Source organism: Bos javanicus, chromosome 4 (assembly GCF_032452875.1).
Source record: "Bos javanicus breed banteng chromosome 4, ARS-OSU_banteng_1.0, whole genome shotgun sequence".
Lineage (NCBI taxonomy): Eukaryota > Metazoa > Chordata > Mammalia > Artiodactyla > Bovidae > Bos > Bos javanicus.
In genome coordinates this window covers 13,033,197-13,060,968 of record NC_083871.1, presented here as the reverse complement: position 1 = coordinate 13,060,968, position 27,772 = coordinate 13,033,197, and the positions used below count along the sequence as shown (strand labels likewise).

General features: G+C 36.6%; 1 protein-coding gene across 12 annotated transcripts in view; it reads right to left on the bottom strand.

Moving 5' to 3' along the window:
* PPP1R9A (protein phosphatase 1 regulatory subunit 9A) overlaps positions 1 to 27,772 on the bottom strand; it is a 349,529-nt gene that overhangs the window by 56,635 nt on the left and 265,122 nt on the right. For all 12 annotated transcript variants that reach the window (XM_061413476.1, XM_061413484.1, XM_061413474.1 and 9 more), the window contains 5 exons: positions 22,732 to 22,887; positions 9,179 to 9,232; positions 6,366 to 6,595; positions 4,826 to 4,922; positions 3,710 to 3,881 (listed from right to left, as the gene is read on the bottom strand). In XM_061413476.1, the coding sequence (XP_061269460.1) occupies positions 3,710 to 3,881; positions 4,826 to 4,922; positions 6,366 to 6,595; positions 9,179 to 9,232; positions 22,732 to 22,887 (709 nt within the window). The remainder of the gene's footprint in view (positions 1 to 3,709; positions 3,882 to 4,825; positions 4,923 to 6,365; positions 6,596 to 9,178; positions 9,233 to 22,731; positions 22,888 to 27,772) is intronic.

Sequence of the window (27,772 nt, the reverse complement as noted above, 5' to 3'; positions counted from 1 at the left end):
GTATAGTTGATTTACAATATTGTGTTAGAAAGTATTGCTTGTTATCATTATTGTTGACTTTGCAAATGTTATCTTTTTCCATTAATAGAGTTTTTAATTTCTAAGAAAAAATAAAACTGTTAATGGGTCACAATGCTTACATAATTAAGTATAAACTGTTCTTCATGCATCCAAAGCCTACTTTTACTCCAAAAATACCCTACGACACACCCTGAACGTAAGGTCCCACCTTTAACATAAGGTTTCTGAATCAGGAAAAATTATTCTAATTTTATTCACTTTTTTCCCATCTTAAACCTCCCTCTCCATCTCTTAAAATGTTCATATTATCTATTCATTTCATATCAACCCTTCCCTGGTGGCTCAGTAATTAAAGAATCTGCCTGCAATGCAGGAGACCTGGGTTTGATCCCTGAGGAGAAAGAAATGGCAACCCACTCCTGCATTCTTGCTTGGAGAAGTTCATGGACAGAGGAGTCATGGGGTTATAAGAGTCGGACACGACTTAGCAACTAAACCAACCAAAACCTTCTCCTGCCCCATCTGGAATACCTGGAGGCTCAATAAGAGCATGTTATTTAAGTGAGTTTTTTTAGGGAATTTAATCAAACTACAACTACAACTCTTCCTTCTACCAGGATCTCTCTAACAAGCCTGTTCTCTGCGCTTTTCCTAATCCTGACTTGAACATCTGGGTGGCCACAGACATTTCTCGTCACTTCAGGGCCTCTGGATACAAACTGGAGAACTCGTATATAGACCAGCATTACTCAGACACTAAGAAATTACAAACGTGAAACCTGGCAGCAGGACAAAACTCATTTTTCACAGCCTGAGACACATGTAAACTAGTACCTGCCAGGCATGCTGGTGTAAACTAGAAGTGCTCGAGTCTGTTGTGTCTCTTGGTGAAAAAAACAAAACAAAGAACTGTTATACTTGCTTCATGTACTTCAAGAAAAAAGTATCAAACTGTATTAAATAATATGTTTGTATACATAATCTGCCAACTCTTTTTTTTTTGCTACATGGTGCAGCTTGTGGGAAGCTTAGTTCCCAGACCAGGGATTGAATCTGGGACCCTCGTCGGTGAGTGTGAAGAGTCCTAACCACTGGACTGCCAGGAAATTCCCAATATGTCCACATTTTAATGAGATATTTCAGTAGGCTTAGTTTATAGAAAAAGCCATATGTATGATGTTTGAATAGAAATTTAACTGTGGTAAATTTCAGCATGATTTTAAAAATGGTTTTATCACTCTAAATATGTACAATAATTTAATGAAAGAATCACACAATTAATCCATCCACAGTTGGGAAGCTTGTTCCTAAAAGAGGATGAGTTCTTGAGAACAAGTGACTGCTTACATGCTCTGTCTTTCCTCCTCTTGCTTTTCTGCCTCCTTCACCCTCTCTTTCCCTTTCTTTCACTATTTCATTCCAACACGGTTTTTCTCTGACCTGTAATTGATAATCCTTTTGCTTCACTGAGCTGACTCAGACCCAAAAAGATGCTAAACCACTCATTCTATCAATAAGACTCCAGTGCTTAGAAAACAAATCAGAGCTGGACAGTCTACAGGAGGTGAGGAGACAAAGCCCTGCACCTCAAGGGTGAAAACTAGCAGAACCGACCTCCACTGCTGTATCTGTCCTGGGGCAAAAAGGTGTGTGCTTGGGGGTGGGGTGGTAATTAAATGCCAAATGACCTGTGTTTGGTCCGCTGCTTTACTTCCTTTTCTAAACCTGGACGACTTCAGCGTTCCCTAGCAACAGAAGCAAAGGATCAATTTAGAAAAGTGCTTTCCAGAGCATTCCTATCTAGCTACTGACCAAGCCATTTTAGTTTATGTGATCAAGCAATTGAAATTCAAGGAGATTTATCGCTGACTGTCCTCGGCAGCAGAACTGGAAGAGGACCGTTTGATATGTATGCTGCTAATGTCTGAGATGACTGATTCCACCTCTACCGCACAAGCACGAATTGGTTTCAGGGAGAATTAGTAGTCTCTGCATTTCACCGGGAACCAACAGTGTTGCTAGGGAAACTGATAATTATGTGGCAAAATGGAGGGTGTAGGATAGAAGAAAAAGAAGAAATGTAAGGTTCTGAAGAAATGTAAGGTTCTGATCCAAATCAACATATTAACAATAAAGTATGTTGATCTTCTGTAGTCATATAATTTAATAAATACTGTTAATTATATGTTTGACAAGATACTGATTTCTGAACTAAAAGAAATGAATCAGACGTTGCAAAGTCACTGGTTACTGATAATATTTTGTGTATGGCACAGCAGGAATATATATTTATTATAAAAACTACAGTGAATCTGAAGAATTAAAATATTCAAAAAAGTGGGAAAAAACACACTGATTTGATTTCCATTTTTTAAGAAAATCAGCTTACAGAGTTCCAGATAAAAAATTGTAACTCTATAATGCTCTAATAAAATTTCTTTTTTTCATCTCAAACACTGTTTAGGGGGGAGAAGAAAGAAGTGTTGCTATTTTTATATTATGCATAGTAAAAAAAACCAGCCTAGAGAAGTTGAATGACCTTCCCGAAGTCACACACTTCTTCAGTTAGTGGTAATGTTGGTGCAAAACACTTTTCTTTCACCACTGGGAGGCATTATTTACAGACTATGTCATAGTAAGGGAAAACAGCAAATGGATGTAAACTTAGTGAAGAGACTCAAATCTCTAAATATTACTTCGATTTTAAATGAAAATTTCCAATACTTTCATTTTTAACAGCTAAGAGTTTAGTTCTGAAAGTTAATGATATGATATTAACACTTGCTTATCCAGAAAATCTCCCTGGAGACATTGTAATATGTGTGAAAGGGCATCAGAGAATCACACAGCTCATCAGTGACCTCAGTTTTACTGCATGTCAAACCACTGCTTGTGAGTTGTCAGTCCCTTCCTGACAATGCTACGGCATGACATTCTTTTATTTTCACTCTTTCTAACGTCCACTAGGTAGAAATTTTAAGAGATGAAATTGAAAGTTTTATGTCTTCCTATGTATTCATGTTAATAAATTCTTAACACATTTTTAAATTTATAAATATACTACACATATTAAAGCATTCACATTCTTATACACGCAATCCATGTACAGGTGCGCTGGGGGAAGAAAATAAGTGATTCATTTATGGTTGGTTTATGAACAAAGACCATTTCCTTTATTAATAGGAAATGTTTCTAGTGTTTTGGTCTGATTTGGTCTTTGACAGGAAAGAATGAGACATATATACAAGTCATCAAGGTAAAAGCAGAAAACTATACAGAACTTCTTAACTCAATGAATTCTAAATGATGGAAGTGGGCAGTCAGCCTTCTGATGTTATGAAAAAGATCTTCATTCTAGGGACTAAAAAATCATAATTCTTAAGTAGTAACTCACCCTAGATGGGATAAACTATCAGTTTACGGCAGTTCATTAAGTGTATCAAGTTTATGTGGTTTAAAATTAGTATCTGGCTTGTCAAACTTGAAATTTTGTTGTTTTTTTTACTTCAAAGATTTATTTTTGATAAAACAAGAGCAAAATGATAGGTTACTATTTTGATAAGCCCTTTCTTCTTTCCCAAAGCAGGAAAGCTTTTGCACCTTTTAAATCTCTGAGTAAAACAAAGAAGAATGTAAGGCCACATTTTACAGTCATTAAAAACCATTTTTATGGTTAGGTTGAACAAACCTTGACTTAGGCCATCTTGACAAGATGTCTGCTTGATATCCAAGTTCTCCAAGGTATCTCCTTTAGAGACCTCACCAAGAGATGTCCTTCTCTCAAAGATATTGTTGTTGTTGTTAACTTGAGTCCCATTTTGCTTCAGTAGCCTGAACACCTCAGTTTCCAAATCTCTAATCTAAGAGAGAAGAAAAAAAAACCAATACACTCATGAAACCATAAACCAGCACTCTTCTCCAAGCACTAGGCAAAACTACCCTATTATTCCTTTTCTTTAATTTTATTAAAAGGTAGTTGATTTACAATATTGTGTTAAATTCTGCTGTAGAGCAAAGTGACTCAGTTATATATATATATGTATATATACATGCACACATGTGTGTGTATATATATAGTCTTTTCCACTATGATTTATCATGGGCTTCCCTGGTAGCTCAGTTGGCAAAGAATCCACCTGCAATGCAAGAGACTCAGGTTTGATCCCTGGGTCAGGAAAATCCCATTGAGAAGGAAATGGCAACCCAATCCGGTATTCTTGCCTGGAAAATCCCATGGAGAAAAGAATCTGGTGGACTCCAGTGTACGGGGTCACAAAGATAAATTCTATGATTTATCTTTTTATCATAGTCTATGATTTATCACAGAATATTGAGTATAGCTCCCTATCCAACCTATGCATAATAGTCTGCATCTGCTAATCCCAAATTCCCAGTCTTTTCATCACCTCCCCTTAGCAACCACAAGCCTGTTCTCTATGTCTATAAGTCTTTTTTTATTTCATAGACATGTTCATTTTGGTAGTATTTTAGATTCCACGTGAGTGATATCATATGGTTTCGTCTTTGTCTTTCTGACTTATTTTGCTTAGTGTGAGAATCTGTAGGTCCATCCATGTTGCTGAGAATGGCATCATTTCATTCTTTTTAACGGTTGAGTACTATTCCACTGCATAAATGCACCGTATCTTCTTTACCCATTCATCTGTGACAGACGCTAGGCTGTCTCTGCGTCTTAGTGTCTGCAGTGAGTCGTCCTGACATGGACACAGGGGTGCGTGTGTCTTTTCGAGTTAAGCTCTGTCTGGCTATTCTGTCATCCAGTGGCTCTGTGCACAGGACTCACCCGCACTTGCAAGCCTTGAACTTCCACGAGATGAGCTTTCTCCAAATCTTCTATTTTCTTTCTTTCTGCTTCCTGTCTTTTGATGAAATCAAGTTCTCTTAAGGAGAAAATAATAGATCTCAGTGCATCAAATACTCAATAAATGAGGAAATACAAAAATTCTTATCTGAAGCAATGAGCCACACAGTGAAATAAGTAACTAGACAGCTATTTAAATAAATAAAACTCACTCACAGAGAAAAGGTATCTAGTAATGAAAGCAAACAAAATGTTTTAAAGATATACAAGGTAAATAAAAATGCTTTGATTCTGCTTACTGAGCTTTTCATTTGTAGCTCCTGATTCTGGAGCACCTGTTCATACTTGGATAGAAGCTACTGAACTAATGACCCACCTTGGTAATTTAGTGGAGATAATTACATGTTCAGTAGAAATAATTCCACATTTATAAAGTCGTTTACCTAGTAAACTGATGGAATGGATGGTAAGAGTTTTTAAAAGATAATTATTATAAGACTGCTTCTTAGAAATGACAATAGGCTGAATGGGCCAGAAACACAGAGGGGAAGCTGTCACTACACATCTAAGGATATCATGAGGACAAGGAGAAATATCAAATGTGGTAGAATTTATTATAAAATTATTACATGAAATAAGAGTTAGGAATACTTTTAATAAGAATTAAAATAGAGATGTATTGAATTCACAGTTGTAAGAAAAACTGCTTCCTTTTTAAGATACTTTTATAGCAATACCTTTTAAACATTAAAACCATTGTTTCCATGATAGGAAATAACAGATACCATGAATCTTACATATATGCTTGGCTTTTAAGGCTTGACAGGCAAGGCCAGAAGGGATACTAGAGTTACTTTCTAAGTAACTGATGAAAAAATATGGTAAGAATCTTCCTAGTCTCCCTGAAATTACACCAAGATCCAACAGATGGAAGCAAAGCAGCATTAGCTTGAAAATAGGTGTTGAAATTTAAAAGCCAAGTGTGGTGACGGTCTCTCACTGTAGTGAACCAAGGACCTTGTGATTCTCTCACAAGGAAAGGAAAGTAACAGGGCAAGGGGTCTTGTCAGTCAATATTTCCACTATCTGTAGTGGGAAAATTCTTTAGTTAACTGATTCTAAGAACAGAAACAGAAGGCCCCAGTTGCTGCTCTGAACGCACCATATCCAACAGTCATTTTGCATGACTTCAACTTGGCTTCCTGCTTCTAAATTACATACGTTTCAAAAGGACAGAGGTTCAAATGCTTTAACAGTTACAATAAATGATTAACCAACAGCAAAAACAAGAACAAAACAGGAAGTTGCCAAAAAATTATAGAAGAAACAAAATACAATCAACACATGAAACACTGATGTAAGAGATTTCTAAAACGTACTGTCTATTTATTATTTTAAGTATGCTCCTTAAAGGGATGACTCTGAGGTCATCTTTTCTTTCCCACTAGATACTACAAAACTACTGGATATAAGACTTCTTTAGATGCACACAAAAATCGTTACATCATTAGAAGCTGCTTACTTTTGTTGAAAATCCTTGATCAGTTTCTTTGCCTTGTTGTACTTCTTTTCCAAGGCCTGATACTGGCTTTGAGTCTCTTTGAGGTGCTCGTTCACTGTGTGGCATAATGTTTGGGCCTCAATCCAGTAGCTCTCCAACTTCATCATTCTTTCTTTATTCTCTTCTATATTCTGTTGAAGTTGAGTTTTTTCTAGTTCCCACCTCACTTTCTCATTTTCTGCAGCTTGCAGCTGGACAAAGCAAATGTCAAACCAAGGATATTTCTGGGTACTTTTATAGCAAACATCTCTCATACTTTTACAGCATATTTTAGAATAAATTCCATTATTACATATACTCAATCATGAAATACATTGAAATGAGAAGAGCAAGTATGATTTTCATTATTATAGAGATTATAAAACAGAAGCCTTGAAAAGTGAAATGGTTGTCCAATGTCACACATCTGATAAATGATAAAACATGGATCTGTTTCCAACTCCCAGGATCTTTCCAGAGCATACCAGGCAGCGTATGAAATTCTCCAAGCAGTAAAAAATGTTTTAGAATTTGACTGATTCTATCCAATGAACTTCAACATGCTTTTAGAGTTGTTTTTAAAACATACAATTATATGTAAAATGTTAACTAAAAAAGGAGTGGGGAGACGGCAAGCTGGGAAGGAGAGGGGTAGAGCACAGTATGGCCAATGATTAAGAGGCAGACCCTGGAGTCATATAGTTTAGATTTGAATTCCAGCTCTGCCAACACTGGCCTTTAAACCTCGGACAAGTAACTGAAGTCTTCTAAGACTAAATTGTTATATGTAAAAGAGAACTGTGATATATCACATCAGCATGCTTGGAAAAGCTCCTTGGGGATAATAGTCTGATAAAAGTTATTTTTACTTTGTCTTAATCCCTTTTGACGATATTATCACATACTTTATTTCAACTGACTCATGAAAACAGTCTGTAGCTCATTATTTTGCTGACATTGTTCTGAGTTTCTAAAGCCGGATAAATGCCAATTTGCATAAAAGTATAAATGACAGTGTAAGTAAAAATATAAATTATTCCTGAACTAATTTAAGTCTCTCTGATGGAAAAGAAAGGCAGCTTCCTCTGGTTTCTGCTTTCCAGAAAGTTTAGGAACAGATAAGACCCTGGTCCAAATCCCTCATTTCTACGGAAATTCAAGACTGATCTCTTAGGTAAGGGATCAAAGGTCATTTATTGACACTAGCCATCTAACCTTTACACTAGTGCTGCATACATTTCACGTGCCTCTGGTATAGTTTAAAAGGGTGCAGAGTCATTACAAGCTATTAATATCAATTTTCAAAATCTGAAACATTCCAAAATCGCACAGCATTCGGCAAATGGAAATACACATATGTTTTTATATGTATTTTAAACTAAGTACATTGGCAAAACAGATTGCAAAGTAAAGTAGTCAGAACCATTTCAAAATTAGGAATTCTATTATCAACATGGACATAAAGAATAACAGTAAAGCAAGTTAATCTGTGGATATTAGCATAGGTAATAGAATGTTGGCACAGCCAATATAATTTTGAAAAAAAAAAATACTCATTTATAGATTTTTCTAAATTAAATACCTAACACATAAGCCTTGTTAAAGCACTTGCAATCAGAGGGCAATCTTTTTCCCCCAACTGTAACCCAACAATTAAAAATCTTCTATTCTTCCATTCTATGCCAAGAAACAATAGAAATTTAAAACAGGACTGGGTTTTTACCTGCACCTTTTATTAAGCAGTGTTTTGTGTTCAAGTTGCTTATTTACCAATCTCTACTAATTTAAAAATTATTATTCACAGAGCTTGGCTGAAACCATGAATGATGTATAGACATGTTTTGACTAAAGAACTACAGAGTTATTAGCTGAAAATACCATTTACCTAAAATAGCCTTGCTAATTTATCTCCATTTAAAACACATGGAAAAAACAAAACAAGTGTATATACTGTGAACAGGGAAACGGACTATTAGTGGTGTGGGAGGAATTATGTCTCAATTATTAGAAGACCATAAAAAAAAAACGTTAACTGTGTTTTTAAAGTAATTCAAAACATATTTTAAAATCTTTGAGACTACATATTTGATAAAACTAGACACAGTTCAAGAAACTGAAACTTACCTTATAATTTACCAATTAAAAATGCCCTTTTGAACTTTGCATTATTTCATATATAAACTAAAAATATATACTCCTTTTATCAAGACCTGTTTTTTCCCACAAATTTAAATGACATGAACTAAACTTGTCTAAAGATTTCTGGTAGCATCTGGAACCTAAAATAAATTATTCATATATTAATTAAATTTCACAGTATTTCATTACTAGAAATTTGAATTTTTCTTTATGAAACCTAATTAATGTGCTATGTTAATAAAAATACATTATTTCTGGTAAGCTAAAAATAAATAAAATGATTATATTTATTTAAAATAAAATAAAAGAGAAAGAGATACAGTATAACAGCTTGTGCTTAAGGATTAGTGGTCAAAATGTAGTTTGAATGCTTGAACTATTATAAACATTTACTTCTTGAGAAAGTTCAGAGGGAATTGGCCACATAGGTGCAAATATGCAAATATGTAATTTTAAAATCCTGTGCTATTTTCACTGAGGGGTGCTGACCCCCTAAGGGTGTGCACTGTTAGGTTTTCCCACTAACAGTGGGAACGAATCTCTCATTTGTGTTCTTCTAAATGTACACAAACAAAGCATTTAGTGCTTGGGTTGAATTTATTCATAGCATCTGGAGTTTAGAAAGTACAATTCAAACACCATGTATTGCTGCTTACCTTGGTCTTCAATTTTTGAATCTCTGCTTCTGTAACTGCATGTTTGATTTGCAACTGAAAATGGAAAAGAAAGGAAAAAAATCTGAACTAAGCGTATCTATATTTTTCTACATTTTTAAAGCCTTAGCAGCTGGCAGAATACCTTATTATATAGCTGAAGGGCTAGGAAAATGCTACGGTGCAGCAGGTTGTAAATTAAAATGTCTAGTGTGTAAAATGACTCTCTAGGTGCGAACTAATTAAACACAGGGTTTATGGTCCACGCTCCCTAACATCAGATTAGGTTATGAATTTAATTGCTCAGGGACCAAAGAGAAGGAAACACATTTTCCTGCCCTCCTTGCAGCTCTTCCTTTGTGATTTGAGTGTCAAGGAATTGTTTCCTTGCGGTCTTGAGGACTGAACAGCTTCAGCAGGCAGACGGGCAGTGGGAAGCTTCGATTCCAAATCTGGAAGGAAGGCGGCGCTCTGGTTCCGCGAGTGGCGCGCATTTTAGCTTAGCAGCTCTTTTACAGCTCGGGCTGCGGCTGCAAAGCTGAAAGAGGACGATGCAGGTCGGCGACAAGATGTGTAATTTCCTTTTTACATTGCAGGTAAAAGTACAGATCTAGATGTCCGTCCTTTAAGTCATTTACTCATACTGAGGGCCTGGACCCTCCAAAGCTTCAGCTGCGGTTGATTCTCTCTAGAGCCACCATTTAGATTTGTTTTGCTTCTCCCTTCCCCCCACTTTGCTTTCTTTGTAAAGGAAGAAAAATGAAGGAAACAATCACTCTTTAAGGAATAAAAAAAAAAAATTATGGAAAACAATTTCTAGGTTGGAAATCACTTTTCTAAAATGCTTGGAGGCAGATGTTTTTGGAATTCAGAGTTCTTCCAATTTCAGAAACTTAGTAAGATGCATTTTCCATAAATTGCTGACTGCCCACAGCAGGGTCTGTGGAGGTGCTCTATAATCAAATAAATACATGAATATCTTTGCCACCAAACATGTGAATATTGTGACTAAGTGAGGTACATAAAGACTGTAAATAGTAGCCTATCAATTTTGGTCAGATTTACTACCGTCTGCTACAAAATTATTTTAAAATAATCTTTTCAGAGCAGTTTGAATTTAGGATTATACAGAGGGACCTGTAATCTTCCCATATAACCGTAATCAAATAAGTCTAAGGTTTTCTTATCAGAAAGACAGCTATAATGAAAAGACAGAAATCTGAACCTTTGGAGATCACACCACCTCACAAACCTCAGCCCTCTCTCTGGTTCGTAATCTTAATTTCCTTGGTTTTTGCCTGACCACTAGGGACGTATGGGAAGGATGAAGAGGGAAAGAAGTTAGAATCCAGGGTTAGATGCTGATGAATAAGAGCCCAGAAACGGAGAGTCCCAAGTTCCTTATAAAATTCCCCTTCCGTGATGCTCTCAGGTCTCGTTCGAGGTTTAAGTCTCTGTGGGCTACAAAGCTGCATCTCTGCTCCTGCTCCTGTGGGGTGACCCTGAAACTTTTACATCTGATTCTGCCCTGCTCACTCATTTTACTCTCCTGCTTTCGGGCGCGGTTGCTCTTGCAGTCTTGCCTATGCAGCTGTGGCTCCTTTCACCCTCTCCGTTCCCAGGGGCTTCTGCACTCCACAGTCTCGAGGGGCAAGTACTCTTAGTCAGCCAAGACTAAGAAAGGATGATTTAAAGGACTAAAATACGATTACTCCAACTCTGCTTCTTAGATAAAAGTCCTAAATGCTGTAAAATGTTGCACCTGAAATAAAACCAACTCCTCTAGTTCTAGTTGAAGAGTAGCAAGAAATCAAGAGCAGATTTTATGATGAATGCTGCAACTATCAGCAAGTGCCGTATTTTATTTTCTCAGCGGTTAACTCCCTGTAGGGTAACCAATTATATTGCAATACAATGTGTTAGGACTTTGGATTTTCTTTGTTCAAATTACCATGTTCTGTAGCAAGCTACAGCTCTGGGCCCCAGTTTCCAATATGCAAAATGAGAGGGCAGGATGGGAAGAACACCACAGCCTCTGCAAGTACTACAGGTGTAACGTTTTACGAAATGAAGACCCTGGAGGTGACTGTCATGGTTGCAGAGTGGAGAAACTCATCCCACGCCAGCATTTTCATTCCTAGGAATGCATACGCTGGATTAATCAAGTGACATGTGGGACAAACCAAGGGGAAACTGTGAAACAGCCAGGCTGATTTTCAGTTATCCTACCCCTCCCATCTCACCGAAACAGATGACAGAAGAGAACTGAACTCATAAAGCAGCAAGGTGAGAACACTGATAAAAGCTTAGAGTGTTTGTTACTCGGTACAGCCCAGTCCTTTAGCTATAGGAAAGCAGAACGAGGTCTGTAAATTCAGACGTTATTCAGAAGATGGACAAAAGTTTTAGTGCAAGGCTTCCCTAATACTAATACAGCCTAAAATGATAGATATGTAATTATTATGTAATTATTTTAATCCCCCATGCACCTTAACACAATGTCTAGAAATCCACCACTATTAAAAGGAAAAGCATTAAAAATAAACTAACTGAACTTTTTCATTTTATATAGGAAGAAACTGTGTTTCAGTAGCTTAAGCTGCAGAGCTAATAAGTATCAAAGCCAGGTTTTATAAATTCCAGTCCATAGTCCTTTCTGCTAGCTCCAAATTTCTTACATTTGTAGCATCCTTTCCCTTTTGTTATGTCCTCCTTCCTCACTGCGAATGGATCTGTGAGGGAGGTAGGACAGGCACTGTTAACCTCACTGTTCAGACAGGCAAAGAGGCTCAGAGAAGTTACATGGGCTCTTTAAGTTCCCAGCAGAAGCGGGTGGTGGAGAGGAAACTATCCCAGGTCTGACCGCACCTACTCCGTTCCTCCCTTCCTCTGTACCTCATCGGAACCAGCTTTGGACACACTTTTCATCTGATCATCATGGAAACGCTGAGGCATGTGTGATCACTGTCACCTCTCAGGGAAGAAGATAAGATTCCACCTGGAAACCATGAGTCACTTCCGGGGTCTGAGTATTCTCATACTACATACAACATGGTGTTCAATCATTTGCTTTTAGTCACTGAACTTAGAAATTTCTCAGGCATTATTCAACCTGCATTTACTGAATGAGACTATGTGCCAGACGCTGTGCTAGTCACTGAGGATACATGAGTGCTACACAGAATCTACCTTTGAAACACTTACTTCGAGGAGAGTAATAAATACCACCTCCTGAAAGAAGTTTCCAGATGCATGAGAAAAACTCAGGAACTTCGGATGACCTGCGGCTTTGGCCTATGTCTCATATCTCCAAACTTGGACCCTTGCCTCCCAGGCAAAGTGGGCAACGGTGGGGGGCTGGGATACCTCCGTTTCATGAGGAAGACGAAACTGCTTTTCAAAGAGGTACAGTGACTTGAAACAAGAAGCACAGTGCATACCAAATTGAATTTTCTTGTTCTAAAGCAGTTCTCCTTCCACGTTTAATAGCCTTTCCAAAGTACAAGTATAAGGGTTTGCAGACAACAGCTGGCTGCAGGGAGCAGGGTCTACATAACTGCTTAATAGACACAGAACCTGAAATACCTTTTGGAACTTTTAGAACTTCAGAGAATATAGGTTTGGAGAGACGACTTGGGAAGAGAGGATATAAAGAAAAAGAAAAAGTTAAGGACTGCAGGTCAATGTCTATAAGGCCAATGTCTTTCATCTTTTCTGTCCTCTTGAACACGAATGCCATCGATATCCACCCCAGGATTACAGTACAAATAAACACATGCACTCTTACAAAGAACAGCAGCTCTCATGTAACATTCTGCGGGTATACCTGCTGTGTTTATTTTCTGTTTATTTCTTTCAAAAAGATGAATACAGAACACGTACTCATATCACTGAATTAATATATCCAAATATAACTGCACAGGAAACAGAAACATTTTTATGCATAAACATTATAAGACTGAACTTCTGCATTCTTTACTTATCTTGTACAGGCACGTAAATCATTTTTTCTCTAAAAAGGAAATATGTTATCTTTGCAGGAAATATTTTAAGAGCTCTCTAGTACTGGAGATTTTACATCCTCTGTTCTTATTTTGGTGGTGGTGGTATGTGTGCTCAGTCCGACTTTCTGTGATCCCATGAACTTTGTGACCCTCCTCCCGCCGCCCCCGCCCAGGCTCCTCTGTCCATGGGATTCTTAGGCGAGAATACAGGAGTGGGTTGCCATTTTCTACTCCAGGGGATACTCCCGACCTATGTCTCCCAACCCGTGTCTCCCAAGTCTCCTGCATTAGCAGGCCAATTCTTTACAACTAAGCCACCTGGGAAGCTCGTTCTTACAAGGGCAAAATAATAACTGATATTTGCATACAACTTTATGCAGTGGTTTCAGCATTGAAATCAGAATTCTTACAATTATATCTGTGATCATGTGATTGCAGTCTGTCTTACCCATGATAGCTTAAGTTCTAGAAAAGAAGAAATCAGGGCTGCTCTTGCCTGTATTTGGTGCCATTAAAATTAAGCTAGGCTATATTTCTTTACAATTTCTGCTCAAAGGTTTATAAATGGTACCTATCTTTACATTTACATAGAAGAACACTCAGGGAATAGACTATGCAAAACTAGTTGAAATCGGCTGATTGAATGCTGTCATAACCTAATTTGAATGGCAACACTAATTGCAGTATATGCAGCATAGAGTGACACAGTCCACCAAGTCACTCTCTAAGTGACTCATAAACTGGTTATTCATGGGGATGGTGCTGGATGTAGGTGACGGCCTATAATTACAGTTCCTTTTAAAATAAATACCTGTTTATTGTTAAGTACATAACAATGTTTTACCTTCTTGACATATTAATGGACAGTTCCATAAAGGTAACTTTATTATCTAATGCATTAATAACTTTTTCTAAATTACTTTTCATAGATTTTCTATGACTTAATTAGGCAAAATAACATATTTTTTAGACTCCATTTTTTCCCTCCAGATAAATGCAGAACTGTTTTTCCTGGGAGCTAATACTTATGACTCTCAAGAAGGAATGGTGTTGGGAAGCGCTGACAGTCCACTGACCAGGCACCTGGCCAGCAGTTTCTGATTCAGCCTCTTCCTACTTTCCAATACATATCCAGTGAAATCATATTAGAAAAGAAAAACTCACAACCAAACTGATACTGAAACTAAAAACAACTGTTACTAGAATGTGAGTCATGAAGCTGAATTAAGAAAAATCTATCCAAGCTTCACTATCTTCACTCCAAAGACAGGGAGGTGCCTTGTGCCTCTCTCACCAACAGCGTGAGACACCAAGTTTATCAATGAGGAAGAAGGCAAACTCTACTGTCTCTCCTGGAGTGCCTTCACACCAGGCTCTCTCACTCTCCACCTCCTGTGTTCATTCAGAAAGCAACTGCTACATGAGAAAAAGAATTCAGGAAGGTGGCTGACAGTGGCACGTTGCATACTTACAGCTCCAGACTCCAACGTGCAGCAATATGGACAGGGACAGTCCCAGTAAGTGCTTTGAGAGCGAGGAATAGCTTTTCTTTCTTTAACTTACAGAGCTGCATGGTGAGATCTGGACATCGCACATTAGTACAGAGAACTGCTTTAGATGAGAGGCTGCCAGAAAGCAGCAACCAGGCTGGGAACTAGGCACACAGACATGTCCTCCTGACGGAGGTCCAGCAATGGGCTTTGTGGTTTCAAAAAGTGAAAAATTCCTGATTAACACTGGATACAAAAATGGTTTGTGCCTCATTGAAGATAAATAGATGAGAAAAAGGCAAAACTAAGCCTATTACTAAATTCTTCAGATCAGGGAAAAGAAAATATCAACTTGAAAATTCAAATAAGTAAACCTGTGAAAATAATGTATCCCATAAATAAAAAGATATTTTAAGGTAACTCTACGGAATACCAGGATGAAGAGAAAGTAAAGAGGCATGAAAAATGAATGGAGAACATGGAAACTAAAATGTATGAAAAGAATTAAGTTGTTAGAAGCGCTAAAAAAGCATACAGAAACTTGAAGTCAAAGCATACTTAATGCTACAGAGAGGTGAAACACTGATGTGAGAGGACACGTTTGAGGACAATCTCAGGCGTGGGAAAAAACAGAGAAGAAAAGAAAGGTAAAAAGATAATACTAGAGACAGTGTTTCTAAGGAAACAGAAACTGAAAAAAATTCAAAACCTGAAGAAAATATTCACAGACCAAATTGAAAACATAAACACAAACACAGAACAGGAAAACAGATTAGGAAAAAAGAAAGGAGACCCACTTTAAGAAATTGTGATGAAAAATTTAAAGTACAAAGTTAAAGTAATACAAGTATCCAAATGGCTGTTGTTGTTAGATTTTTATTTTACAGTATGCAGTGCTAGGTCAAAAAAATTAGCCTGTGCAACAACACTTTTAGGGGAAGAGGTGGTGAATTAAAATGTTAAAACCAGCTAATCATTACTCTTGTGTCAGTATTAGAGGGGAGGAGAGGTGGATGAATGTATGTGAAGGCTATTATTTGGTTAAATGGTAAAGACATAGCTGCTGGTCTGCCTTTCATGTTGCTGGGTGAAAATATCCTAAGACGGAGTCAAAGCTACTTGAGAGTAACTGTTAGAGAAGAGAATAAACATGTGTAACTGTTAAGCAGCAGATGAAAAAGTGATATATCTAACAGCAAGCAGGTAAAAAAGATAAAAACAAAACAAAAAGAAGCATGGAAATTATGAAATCAGGTGGTAGATGTAAGTTCTAATAGTAAAATAATTAAATATAAATGGGGTAAACTGACCAATTACCTGACAGAGACTCCTAGAGTAGAATAACAGTAAGATTTAGGAATATGTTGACTAAAGGAAACACAGTTGTGAAAAGTACACAGAAGGGTTGAAAATAAAGAGATGGAAGAAATAGATACTCTGCAGCAAATATGAAGCCAAAGAAAGGCAGTGCTGAATTTTTACAAACAAAACAGAATTTGTAGTAAAATGTGTCATTAGAAAACAAGAGAGATATTACAATAAATTGAAAAGTTGCAATAATCCTGAACATATATGTTCAGTTCAGTTCAGTCGCTCAGTCCTGTCTGACTCTTTGTGACCCCTTGAATCGCAGTATGCCAGGCCCACCTGTCCAAAACCATCTCCGGGAGTTCACTCAAACTCACGTCCATCGAGTCGGTGATTCCATCCAGCCATCTCATCCTCTATCGTCCCTTCTTCCTCGTGCCCCCAATCCCTCCCAGCATCAGAGTCTTTTCCAATGAGTCAACTCTTCGCATGAGGTGGCCAAAGTACTAGAGTTTCAGCTTCAGCATCATTCCCTCCAAAGAAATCCCAGGGCTGATCTCCTTTAGAATGGACTGGTTAGATCTCCTTTCAGTCCAAAGGACTCTCATGAGTCTTCAACATCACAGTTCAAAAGCATCAATTCTTCAGCACTCAGCTTTCTTCACAGTCCAACTCTCACATCCATACATGACCACTGGAAAAACCATAGCCTTGACTAGACGGACCTTTGTTGGCAAAGTAATGTCTCTGCTTTTCAATATGCTGTCTAGGTTGGTCATAACTTTTCTTCCAAGGAGTAAGCATCATTTAATTTCATGGCTGCAGTTACCATCTGCAGTGATTTTGGAGCCCCCCAAAATAAAGTCTAACACTGTTTCCACTGTTTCCCATCTATTTGCCATGAAGTGATGGGACCAGATGCCATGATCTTCGTTTTCTGAATGTTGAGCTTTAAGCCAACTTTTTCACTCTCTTCTTTCACTTTCATCAAGAGGCTTTTTAGTTCCTCTTCACTTTCTGCCATAAGGGTGGTGTCATCTGCATATCTGAGGTTATTGATATTTCTCCTAGCAGTCTTGATTCCAGCTTGTGCTTCTTCCAGCCCAGTGTTTCTCATGATGTACTCTGCATATAAGTTAAATAAGCAGGGTGACAATATACAGCCTTGATGTACTCCTTTTCGTATTTGGAACCAGTCTGTTGTTCCATGTCCAGTTCTAACTGTTGCTTCGTAACCTGCATACAGATTTCTCAAGAGGCAGGTCAGGTGGTCTGGTATGCCCATCTCTTGAAGAATTTTCCAAAGTTTATTGTGAACCACAGAGTCAAAGGCTTTGGCATAGTCAATAAAGCAGAAATAGATGTTTTTCTGGAACTCTCTTGCTTTTTCGATGATCCAGCGGATATTGGCAATTTGATCTCTGGTTCCTCTGCCTTTTCTAAAACCAGCTTGAACATCTGGAAGTTCTCGGTTCAGATATTGTTGAAGCCTGGCTTGGAGAATTTTGAGCATTACTTTACTAGTGTGTGAGATGAGTGCAATTGTGTGGTAGTTTAAGCATTCTCTGGCATTGCCTTTAAATATATAAAACTGCAACTGCTATAATTATAGGAAGAAAGAAACTGTAGCTGATGATTTTAACTTATACTTTTCACAATTGGTACATCAAACCACAAAATCTAAGCCACGCTACAGAGAAGACATTTGTATGTTTGTATTATTAATCTTATCGATATAAATTTAATGCTTATATAAATTTCATATCAAAGTACAGGATATGTGTGATGTTTACATACATAAGAAATATTTAAATACAACTATTTATGAATTAAGCTACAAAAGAAATCTTGAAAATTCAAAATAGATACTATACAGAATATTTTTTCTGAATAGTGTCATAAAATCAGAACTCAATAACAAAAGGATAGCAAAATAAAGTATATAGGTGTGGAAAGTAAAATATACCCGTAAATAATTCTTGTGTTAAAGAGAAAAGTTGCATATAGCTAAAGCAATATTCAGGGAAAAAATTATAGCTTTAAATATACTTATCAAAATATAAGGGTTATCAGAAAAATAAACGTATTGAATGCAACTGATAAATATCAAAAAATAAAACAGGAGAAAAAATAAAGATATTGGTGAGAAAAAATAAAGATATTGGTAGGAAAAAATAAGTATTTTTAAATTTAAAAATAAAAAATGGAAATGTAAAGCTAACTTGACAGATAAATTCTAGAAAAAAACTAAGAAAAAATTGAGCATTTTCAAAGCAAAAAAAGAATAAAAAAGGTAACTAGTTACAGCTACTAAAGATTTCACTATTTTAAAGCCATATTATAAAAATATAAGTTAATAGATATGAATACCTAGAGGAAATATATGAATTTCTTAAGAAATACAAAATACCAAAGTTGGCCCAAGAAAAACTTGGAAAAGAGTAATAGCTATTATAAAATGTATTCTAAAAATCTTCCTCCGCAAATGCACATAAGGTTTTATAGCTGAGTAATAACAAACTTTCAGGGAACACAAATTTTGATCTTATGAAAGTCATTAAGTCTCTTTTATAAAAGTCATTTCTGAAAATAGAAAAATAATGAAGACTTCTTTACTTATATTGGAGCTAATATAACCTCCCTTTGTGGCAGCTTTTGATTAATCCACTCTGGTTAAGACTTTCTATTACTTACAGGTGACACTTACATAATAGAGGGGACTATAAACTTTGAGGGAGGATCAGAAAGAGACTTTAATTAAACAGATATGTTCCATGAACTTGGATTAAAAGAGTCAATGTGATAAAAATGCCAGTTTTTTGCAAGTTAATTTACTAGCTTAACGAAATTACAATAAAAAATGCAAAGAAGTTTCTTCAAGGGAGTTAAAATGATTCAAATGTTTTCTTGAATAACTTGAAAAGCAAAGGAATTTTTGAAGAGAAGTGTTAGGTGGATCTGATTTATTTCATTAATGTTTTATATATATTCTAACATTACTGCACCAAAGATTAATGAGAAAATGAAACAGAATATGAAGGTCAAAGGCAGTCCAGAGTGTAAAGACAAATACTGCAGATAATAATGCTGGCCTTCCAACCAGAAGGAAACGGTTAAAGGAACATTTAATAAATTGTGCTAGCCCCCTCGTCAACTGTTTGGGAAATTAAATAGCTGTCTTGTATTATACAACAAATTCTAGTTTGTTTGATATCGTTCATTCACCAAATATTTAACCACTAAGTATATCCAAGAACTATGGATAAAATATTCAACAGAAAATAGAGGAGGTTAGAGTTCAGTTACAAGATATTTAATAGGCTAAAAAGAGGAATGATTGCAAGAATGTTAGTATAATGCACTTTGCCCAAACAGTATAACGTATACTTTTGGTTGAAATAATATAATTAAGAGAACTCTTTCTGTAATATGAGTTTTTTTTTTACAGACTCCAACACAAAATGACTCTCCACCTCCACCCCAGATTCTGTGCATAATTTTGGGCATGTTATGTTAATCACATAGAGAAGTTTAAAGCTGTGGCAGTGGCAGTGTACAGGACACCAATCCTGTGACAGAGAGCCAGGCAGCTGACACTCTGTGGTAAACCCCTGAACAAATGAACATATTCATATGTTAAATATAAAACAAAAGAGAATAAAAGGACTTTAAGTGAAATGACACAGTATTTGCCTGTTTTAGAGGTGGTGACAAACGTTCAATTCTTAAAAGCCAAAATTAAAAATGCAGATTTGCTTACTCAGGCTAAAACTAAATCAGCCATGTTACAAAGAATGGTTCCAGATCACAGAGCAGCCTACACCAATGTAGGCAATCATTTTCTCTAACAGTGCAAATAGCACTTTAGGATTTAGAGGTTATATGGTTTCCGTGCAATTAGTTAGCTTTACTGCTGTAGAATGAAAACTGCCACAAACAAATAGACAATAATAAATAACAACATATAAATGAATGTCTATGGCTGTGTTTGAATAAAACTTTATTTATAAAAAAAAGCAGTGGATCAGATTTGGCCAATGGGCCATAGTTTACTGACCCCCAGTCTAGATCATGTAGCTATCTGCACTATGGAGTCCATTTCAAACAATATTTATGCAATATTGAGTACTTGGCTAAATTCAGAAAATGGAGGCTATAACCTTTATTTACTATTTCTGCTTTTTAAGCTCTTTAACTTCCATTAAAAAAAAACAAACAAAAAACATGTATTCTAATTCCAGCTCAATTATCTTCCAAAGAGCAGGGATCATGCTCACCTGGCAACATGGAAGTTACACAATAGACTTTTCCCAAGGAGCACAACCTTGTTCTCACTGCCTCAAAGTCAGATTGAGAGCTACAATATTCAAGGAAGACTGTTTAAAGAACAGACAGTTCATCTGCTCTCCAGATAATATGTAATTCTAGGCCACATCAGAGCTGAGCAGGAAGGGATTATACCACTTGCACTTGGGCACTTCTCTGCGTTGTTCTTTGAAGATATCAGTTAATCTAGAAGCCTTTATAAGAGATGGTCCGAAGACAGGAATTGCTATTCAACTGTAAGAGAATTCTGATCATTAGATAATAGTGTACTTCATTGTCACCAAGATGTTTGCGTCTGATTTAGAACTAGGAATAGTCATACATTGTCTGGAAAACCCATGTATTCTGCTTGAATGACTCTGTGAACTATATAAATGAAAATGGTTCAATCTGACTAATAATAACATGTGAAAGAGAAATGGGCATTCTAAACACATTCATTGGCAAATTGGTACTAAGTACAAGTCCCTCAAATACTCATATTCTGTAATCTAATAATACCACTGTAAGAAATTATCCTAAGGAAAATGTAATATTTGTTACAATATTATTTTTAATAATTTTAAAAGAACTGGAAACAGAGGAACTGTTCTAAAACAAGGGGTGAAGTAAATCATATAAGATCCATAAGATAAACAGTAAATAAGCATCATTTTTGGAAAAATATTTGATGACATGGGAAGATCCTAAAAATACAGTTTTTAGTATCAAGAGCAGGAGTTTAACATAGTATATATCCTATAATATCAAATACCACAATATTGGGATCATGAATGATTTTGGGGGCATTTATACAAATCTGTACTTTCCAAAACCCTATAATGAACGTAAGTTGTTTTATTTAATAAAAACTTATATTTGAAAAGTACATTCACTTTGATACTGGCCTCACAAATTTGTCATGAGGAATTAAAAAGGTAAGTCAATATACTAGATGTCTTAGGTATAACATGAGAACATATAAATTTCTCTGTTGGGCTTCCCTGGTGTTCCAGTGGTTGAGAATCTGCCTTGCAATGCACAGGAGGCCTGTTCTATCCCTGGTCCCAGAAGATCCCACATGCTGTGGAGCAACTAAGCCCAAGAGCAGCAACTACTGAGCCCAGGAGCCCTAAAGCCCTGCTCTGTAACAAGAGGAGCCATTGCAATGAGAAGCTCACGCATCCTCATGAGAGAGTAGCCCCCCTTGCCAAAAAGCCTGCGTGCAGCAACGAAGACCCAGCACAGCTATAAACAAACAAACAAATAAATTTTTAAGTCCCTGTTCCTAACACATCAAAATTAGATATTAGAAATCTGCAATTATCAACCTTGTTTTTCTTGAAAAGGAAAATATGCTTTCCAAGTGGGGTCAAGTCCCTAAGAGACTTGTAACCACAGAACAGTGGTTTTCAAGCCTCAGTGCTTCAGAGTTATTTATTGCAGGGAGGTTGTAAATAATGACATATTTGTTTTCAACAATGGAGGAAGTTCCACAAAACAACAGAGAGTGAAATGCCTGGGGACACATTCATCACTGTTTCTATTTTACATGTTGAGGTTCTGAGAAGTTAATCTGGAGGAAGAGTTTTGTGGTTATCTACATTCCCTTCACTCCCTCGGGATCCTGGCCCATTTCTGACAGCTCCTGCCTCAGGACTGAATTGCCCAGGCTATCCTACCTGGATTAGACTGATGGGCAGCATCAGCCAGAGGAGAGGAGGGTCTTGGTATGTTATCACCCTCACTCCAAAGTTGTCGTTTTTAGCAGTGGCTGCATCTTACAAAGCTGCAGATGGTGAATGGCCTGCCTTCAAACAAAGGTTATCTCTTTCCCTCTTCACCTATTAAGTCAACAGATGGTGTCAGCTTCTGCTGCTGCTGGTCCCTGTGTGCTGTAGTATCACTTGGTAGTTCTGTTAACTCATTCAACCATATTCTAAGATAAAATCAAAAGTTTAAAAAAAAGTGTTTTTTTTTCCTTGAACTTTTTCAAGAAATTGAACTTTCTTCAATTAAGCCACTTGGGAATACCATCTAATCCCTGCTGGAATCTTGTCTAGTTTAGGGGGGAAAAAAATCCTTTTTAGCAATCACTGCCTTTGAGGAAACCAGCTCCCGAAACTTTCATAAAGCTTTAAACATACAACCTGAACTTATCACAAAAAAATGCAAATTAAAGCTGTAGCTTGAAATTATGGAACAGACAAGTTAGCAACTGTCACCATGACAAATAATGATTGTATTAATTTAATGCATTTAAATTAATGACTGTATAATGAGATCTACTTAACTTTTGCCTTGAAATTCAATGAGATTCTGGACAATCTGTAATTGAAAGGCATTCTTTTGAAAACCGACTATTCTTAATATATTTTTCTAACAAAAGTATATACTTAATAATGAAATGGACAGGTAGAGAAAAATATTTTGCAGATTGGCAACTTACCTCTTTGAACTTGTGACTGAGCTTGCTTGTATCCAGGTCTGAGGGGGAAAACACGTCCTCGTTCTCAGGCAGCTCGAAGACTTCGATGGCCATGTCGCCTCCAGGAAGAACAGGCCCTACGTCGTCCTCCTCTTCATCTGTGGCATATTCTCCTGTCTAAAAGGAAGGGAACTTCAGAAACCCAGCTGTTATTACTCAGGTGGAGGTGGGCTATTTTTAAAATATTTTATAAAAGAGAAATAAAATATGTCACACCAAGTGGTAAAAGTGTAAGTAGGCTTTTGAGTCAAGCATGCCTCATGCAGCTAGGGTTACAAATGTTAGTTCAAAGATCCAAAGTGACAGGTCTGTGACGTGTATAAGTGCATTTCTAAAAGTCTAACAGCATCGGCAGTATCTTCAGTGAAGCGACAAACTATTCTAAATCTAAGTATTTGATGGGGTTTTGTGAAGCAACAGACTATTTTAAATCTAAGTATTTGATGGGGTTTTACTAAAGAAAATTACATTGCTAACAGAAATAAGTAATTCCTTTAAATTCCTGCCACCTGTAATGCATTATTGACAGCAGAGAAGAAGAAACGGTAGGTCAAAAGATTCACAGAGCTGGAAGGGACCTTATTTAAGCCTTACAAAAAAAATGTCTGGTAGATTCATTCTCCTAAGCTTTAGAGTTCAATCAACTCTGCTTCATTTGCTTGTTTAACTAACATGGTGGTTAACTAGTGACCTAAAGGGCAAACCAAAAGTTTCTACCTTACAGCCCACATGGGTACATTGCTTTGCCTGTTTAGTACTACTTTGATAAATGTGAGCATTTTGACGTTTAAAAAAAAAATGTCACCTAAGATTCTAGTTTCCAGTTTCTCTTTTGTGTGTGTGTGTGTGATAGAACCAAAGATCTGACAATATAGGCACATTATGATATGAGAAACACTGGTCAGAGTCAGCAGTGGTTGTTCGTTTACATGGGTCACACTCTTTCTAATACACCACAAGTTCCATAATTCATTATACTAAGCTGTGAGCATCCCTCCTTCATGATACCCCTGGGCCCCTGTAGGGATCCAGTTCATGAGCCCTGGAATGTATATTCTTCCTCACCGCTAAGTTCCTTAACGTGATTAGAAAGTGGCTCCTTTCCTGGCAGCACCAGGTTACTTGTTTGAGATCTATACCTTCTGATTTAAATTGAAGATAAATCACTGACTCACAGTCTTGAAAAACAAAGTTTCTTTAATTCACCCCTGCTCCTTCAGGTAGTATTACATTTAATACATAAAACAGATAAGAATTCATGTTGCCTTTAAAACATTTCATAGTGTACTGAGTGATCTATTTCTTTGACTAAACAAGCTTAGTATCCGATTGCTATTTTATCTTTTGGTTCTACACTAAATTGTTCTTCCTAAACCTGAAACTGTATTTACTTGACTGTTTGCAAATGAAGGAAATCCAGTCATTAACTTCAGTGTAATAATTCCTAATTTCTGAAAGATCATTAGTATTGCCATTTTGAATTCTCTCTTTCAAAGTAAAATAACTGCAATTTCCTCCTAGGTCTCATTCTCTGTAATTGTCTTTCTGCCTGTACACTGACATCTCTCCAGGTTCTCAAATTTCTCTCTTAAATTGCAGTGTCCAGATGTACACACAATTTCTGGAGGCCATTGAGCATGAGGAACAACAAAGGATGACGCAGCATACTCAGACTCTTCCTCCTCACACACAGACTATCATCATGAAGACTTTGACTTTGGCGGCATTTGTATATACAAGTAAGCTCAGGGTATTTCATACAGAGCAGTGACTTTCCACACTGGTTACACATTAGAACTCCCTGTTTCCCCCACACAAAAAAATCAGAGACGCCTTGACTGAAAGGGAAAGCAGTGGCTGGCCTCCATGTTGAAACCGTAGTTTATCAGCACAGGGAATCCTAGGAGTCTTTAGAAAGCAGTCTGAAATGATCTGAACTGTAAACATCATTCTAAGTGTCAGTGGCACTGGGAGGGAAGGTAGCTGAACAGTGGGGGCTGGCTGTTCCCAGAGAGCCTCCATTTCTGGTATGATTAGTTCCTATAAACCTTAAAAGGACTCTAATTCCAGACCTGTTTTGTGTGTGTGTGTGAGATTCTGTACATTAATTCATCTTCTGTTTATACATATTTTTAGAACTAATAGGTACTTGATGAATCCCAGTGATGTTAATGAACAGAAATGTAGCACGACTGGCAAGTACATGATCTCAAGATACCTTGCTGAAAGTTCTGATTTAGAGACATAAAACTCTGCACTTATTCTTAACCCTATAGTTACAACTATCAGCAATTATAAAGGCCTAAGCTAGGTATATAAAATTCACTTCTATATCACATCAATTTGACAAATACCATGAATGATTCAATAAAATCTGAAGTTAAATTTAAGGTCTGATGACAGCATAGCACTTTTTAAACCTAAGAGTTGAACAATTTGATTTTCCTTTAACAGCTTGAAAATAGATACTTCTTCATCATGTCTAAGGGAATGAACATAAATATGTGCCTAGGAAGAGGCCTAACCTATAATAGGATCTTGAAAAATATATTTTTTTTTTTTAATGAATCCAATAATCCCAATTGCATTTACTTGGTAATATCTGTAACCTGATAGGAAGTTTTCAATCATATCAAGAAAATACCCTGTAAAGTCATTTGATGAGAAGGCAGCATTAGATCACATTAATTTTTTAACATTCTTTTTAGTAAATAACAGGATTAGGGTCTCTACAATATATGCAATTCTCACCTCTAAGTACAATTCTGGCTTTGCTATCCATTTGAGTCATCAAAATTATTTTTATAAATGTAAGTCACTAAGAATTGTTTTGATTTTTTTTTTACTTTGCCAGTCTCCTTCTCAATACCCAAACTGCCTGCAATTCTGTTAAAATTTGTTATCTTTCATTTCATCTTTCCATTTACTAGTGTTTTCTCTAATTAATCTCAAGCATCCTGAGGACAAGATGTGTATTTTACTGTCTTTATTATACTATTATTTATCAGAATCTCTGGATATAGTGTTTTAAAACATGTTGCCATTCTCTCCCATTGATTATTTATCACCCCCATCCTAAACAGGCTTTTGAATAAAGTATGGATTTACTCCAGAAGCCCATAAACACCTAGAAGCTTAAAAGTTACATTCAGTAGACTCAGAATATACATTCTTCTAATTCTTTTATCTTTTTGGAAAATGGAAATTACTTTTCTGGTTAGTCAGCAAATAACATAAATTACATGGACTGATACAGAATTTCATCAATCTCAAAATTAAATTGAATTTGACATTTACAGAGGAAAGTGGACAATGTTGTACCCCCCAAAACTGCTACAACACAGTGTTTCCATTGGTATCCTGATCCTTCTTCTCTTTCTCTCTTTATTCTGAAAATACTTAACATATTTTAAGTAAACAGAAACTCTTGAAAGTTCTTTGTCCCAACTTGCAAATCCACTTTAAATGAGGCAAGAATAGTTCTTACCGTTTCATCATCTTATCTACCTTCTTGACTAACATTTTATATTTTTAAATAGCCTCCCAAAAGGGTAAAAAAAAAGAATATTGATTTTTTTTTTGTAACTTACTATGTGCCCAACACTGTACATTCTTTAAAAACTGTCTGATGTTACTATACCATGTTAACTTGAGGAAACTGAGGCTCAGAAACTTTCCTCAAGGTCAATTAGTTATTTTCCTGAAGTTACATATTTAACATATCCCACGGCCCATGCTCTTTCTTCTATGCTATGCTGTTTGCAGTCTACAGAGCTAAAGCTTTGTAGAAAAATAAACGGAAATACATTCCTTTCATTTCTCTCCAACCAAAAGCCCTGGTGCATAATCCTGTTGTGTTGAGATTCACTCTCTGCATCTTTGAACCTTATCATTCAGTTCACTTTGAAGACTTGTGCCTGCCTGTAGTGAGCTCCAAAGTTCTTGTCCTCTTCTTTTCTCTCATAGTATGCTCACCCTGGACAAGCGCACAGAAGTCTCCTTCAAAAGGTTTGGCTCACATGTATGCTGACTGATGTTTCATGTACTCCTTGTTATATAAACCAGAACCAGAGCGTATATGCCAAAGAATTAATGCACTGTCTTAAAATGGATGAAAAAGATACTTGCAAGGCAAAATAAGTGTGAAATTCCTCTAGATTTTTATAGCTTTTCTCTTTTGCATTTCCTTTTCAATCTAGTTTTCTTGAGCTACCAGTCTTCTCTGAATCGCTACAAAGAATTTTATCTGCTTTCATAGACACAACTTCCTTTATACTCATATTCTATCGGAGGATTTAATATTTTATTAAGATTCATAATTACAATGTTAAGTACAACTGACAGCTTCTGCCTCTTCTGGTGGTTCTAGAGGGACCAGAAGCATGTAGACATATTAGAGCCTTGAATACTCAGGAGGGCTGTAGATCTCAGTATAGGTTTTACAAAGGAACAGACAGTATCTGTTATAGCAAAGACCAATTAAAGAAACTTGGTTTTGAAATTACTTGAGCCTAGGTTCAAATCTCAGCTCTTGATGTTGGCAAAGTTACTTTTCAGATCTAAGTTTCAATTTCACATCCATAAAGTGAGGATAAAAATAGTTCCTTAGAGTAACAAGGTTTTCATGACATTTAGTTAGATGGTGCCTGCAGAATATGCAACACAAGGGCAGGCACATGGCAGATACTCAAAATAAGTGACCGCTGCTGCTGGTGGCGGTACTTATACCACATTAGCAATAGGGTAAAGCTTCACCAAATCTTGTAACCAGACATTTGTTTGCTTTTGGTCTCACAAATATAATGTCCTAGAAACCCTGGCCACATGAATCTTTTATAAGCAAACCGTCATTTTTGAAGTGAAACTTTTACACTTCCTTAACTTGTTCCTCTTCTCGTGTTCTCAGTTTTGGAGTAGGTACTAGCTTCTACCCAGGGTGAAGCAAACTTCCAGGTCTCTATTATCCTCACTTATTGACTCTCCTCCTTCCCTAATGATCCAA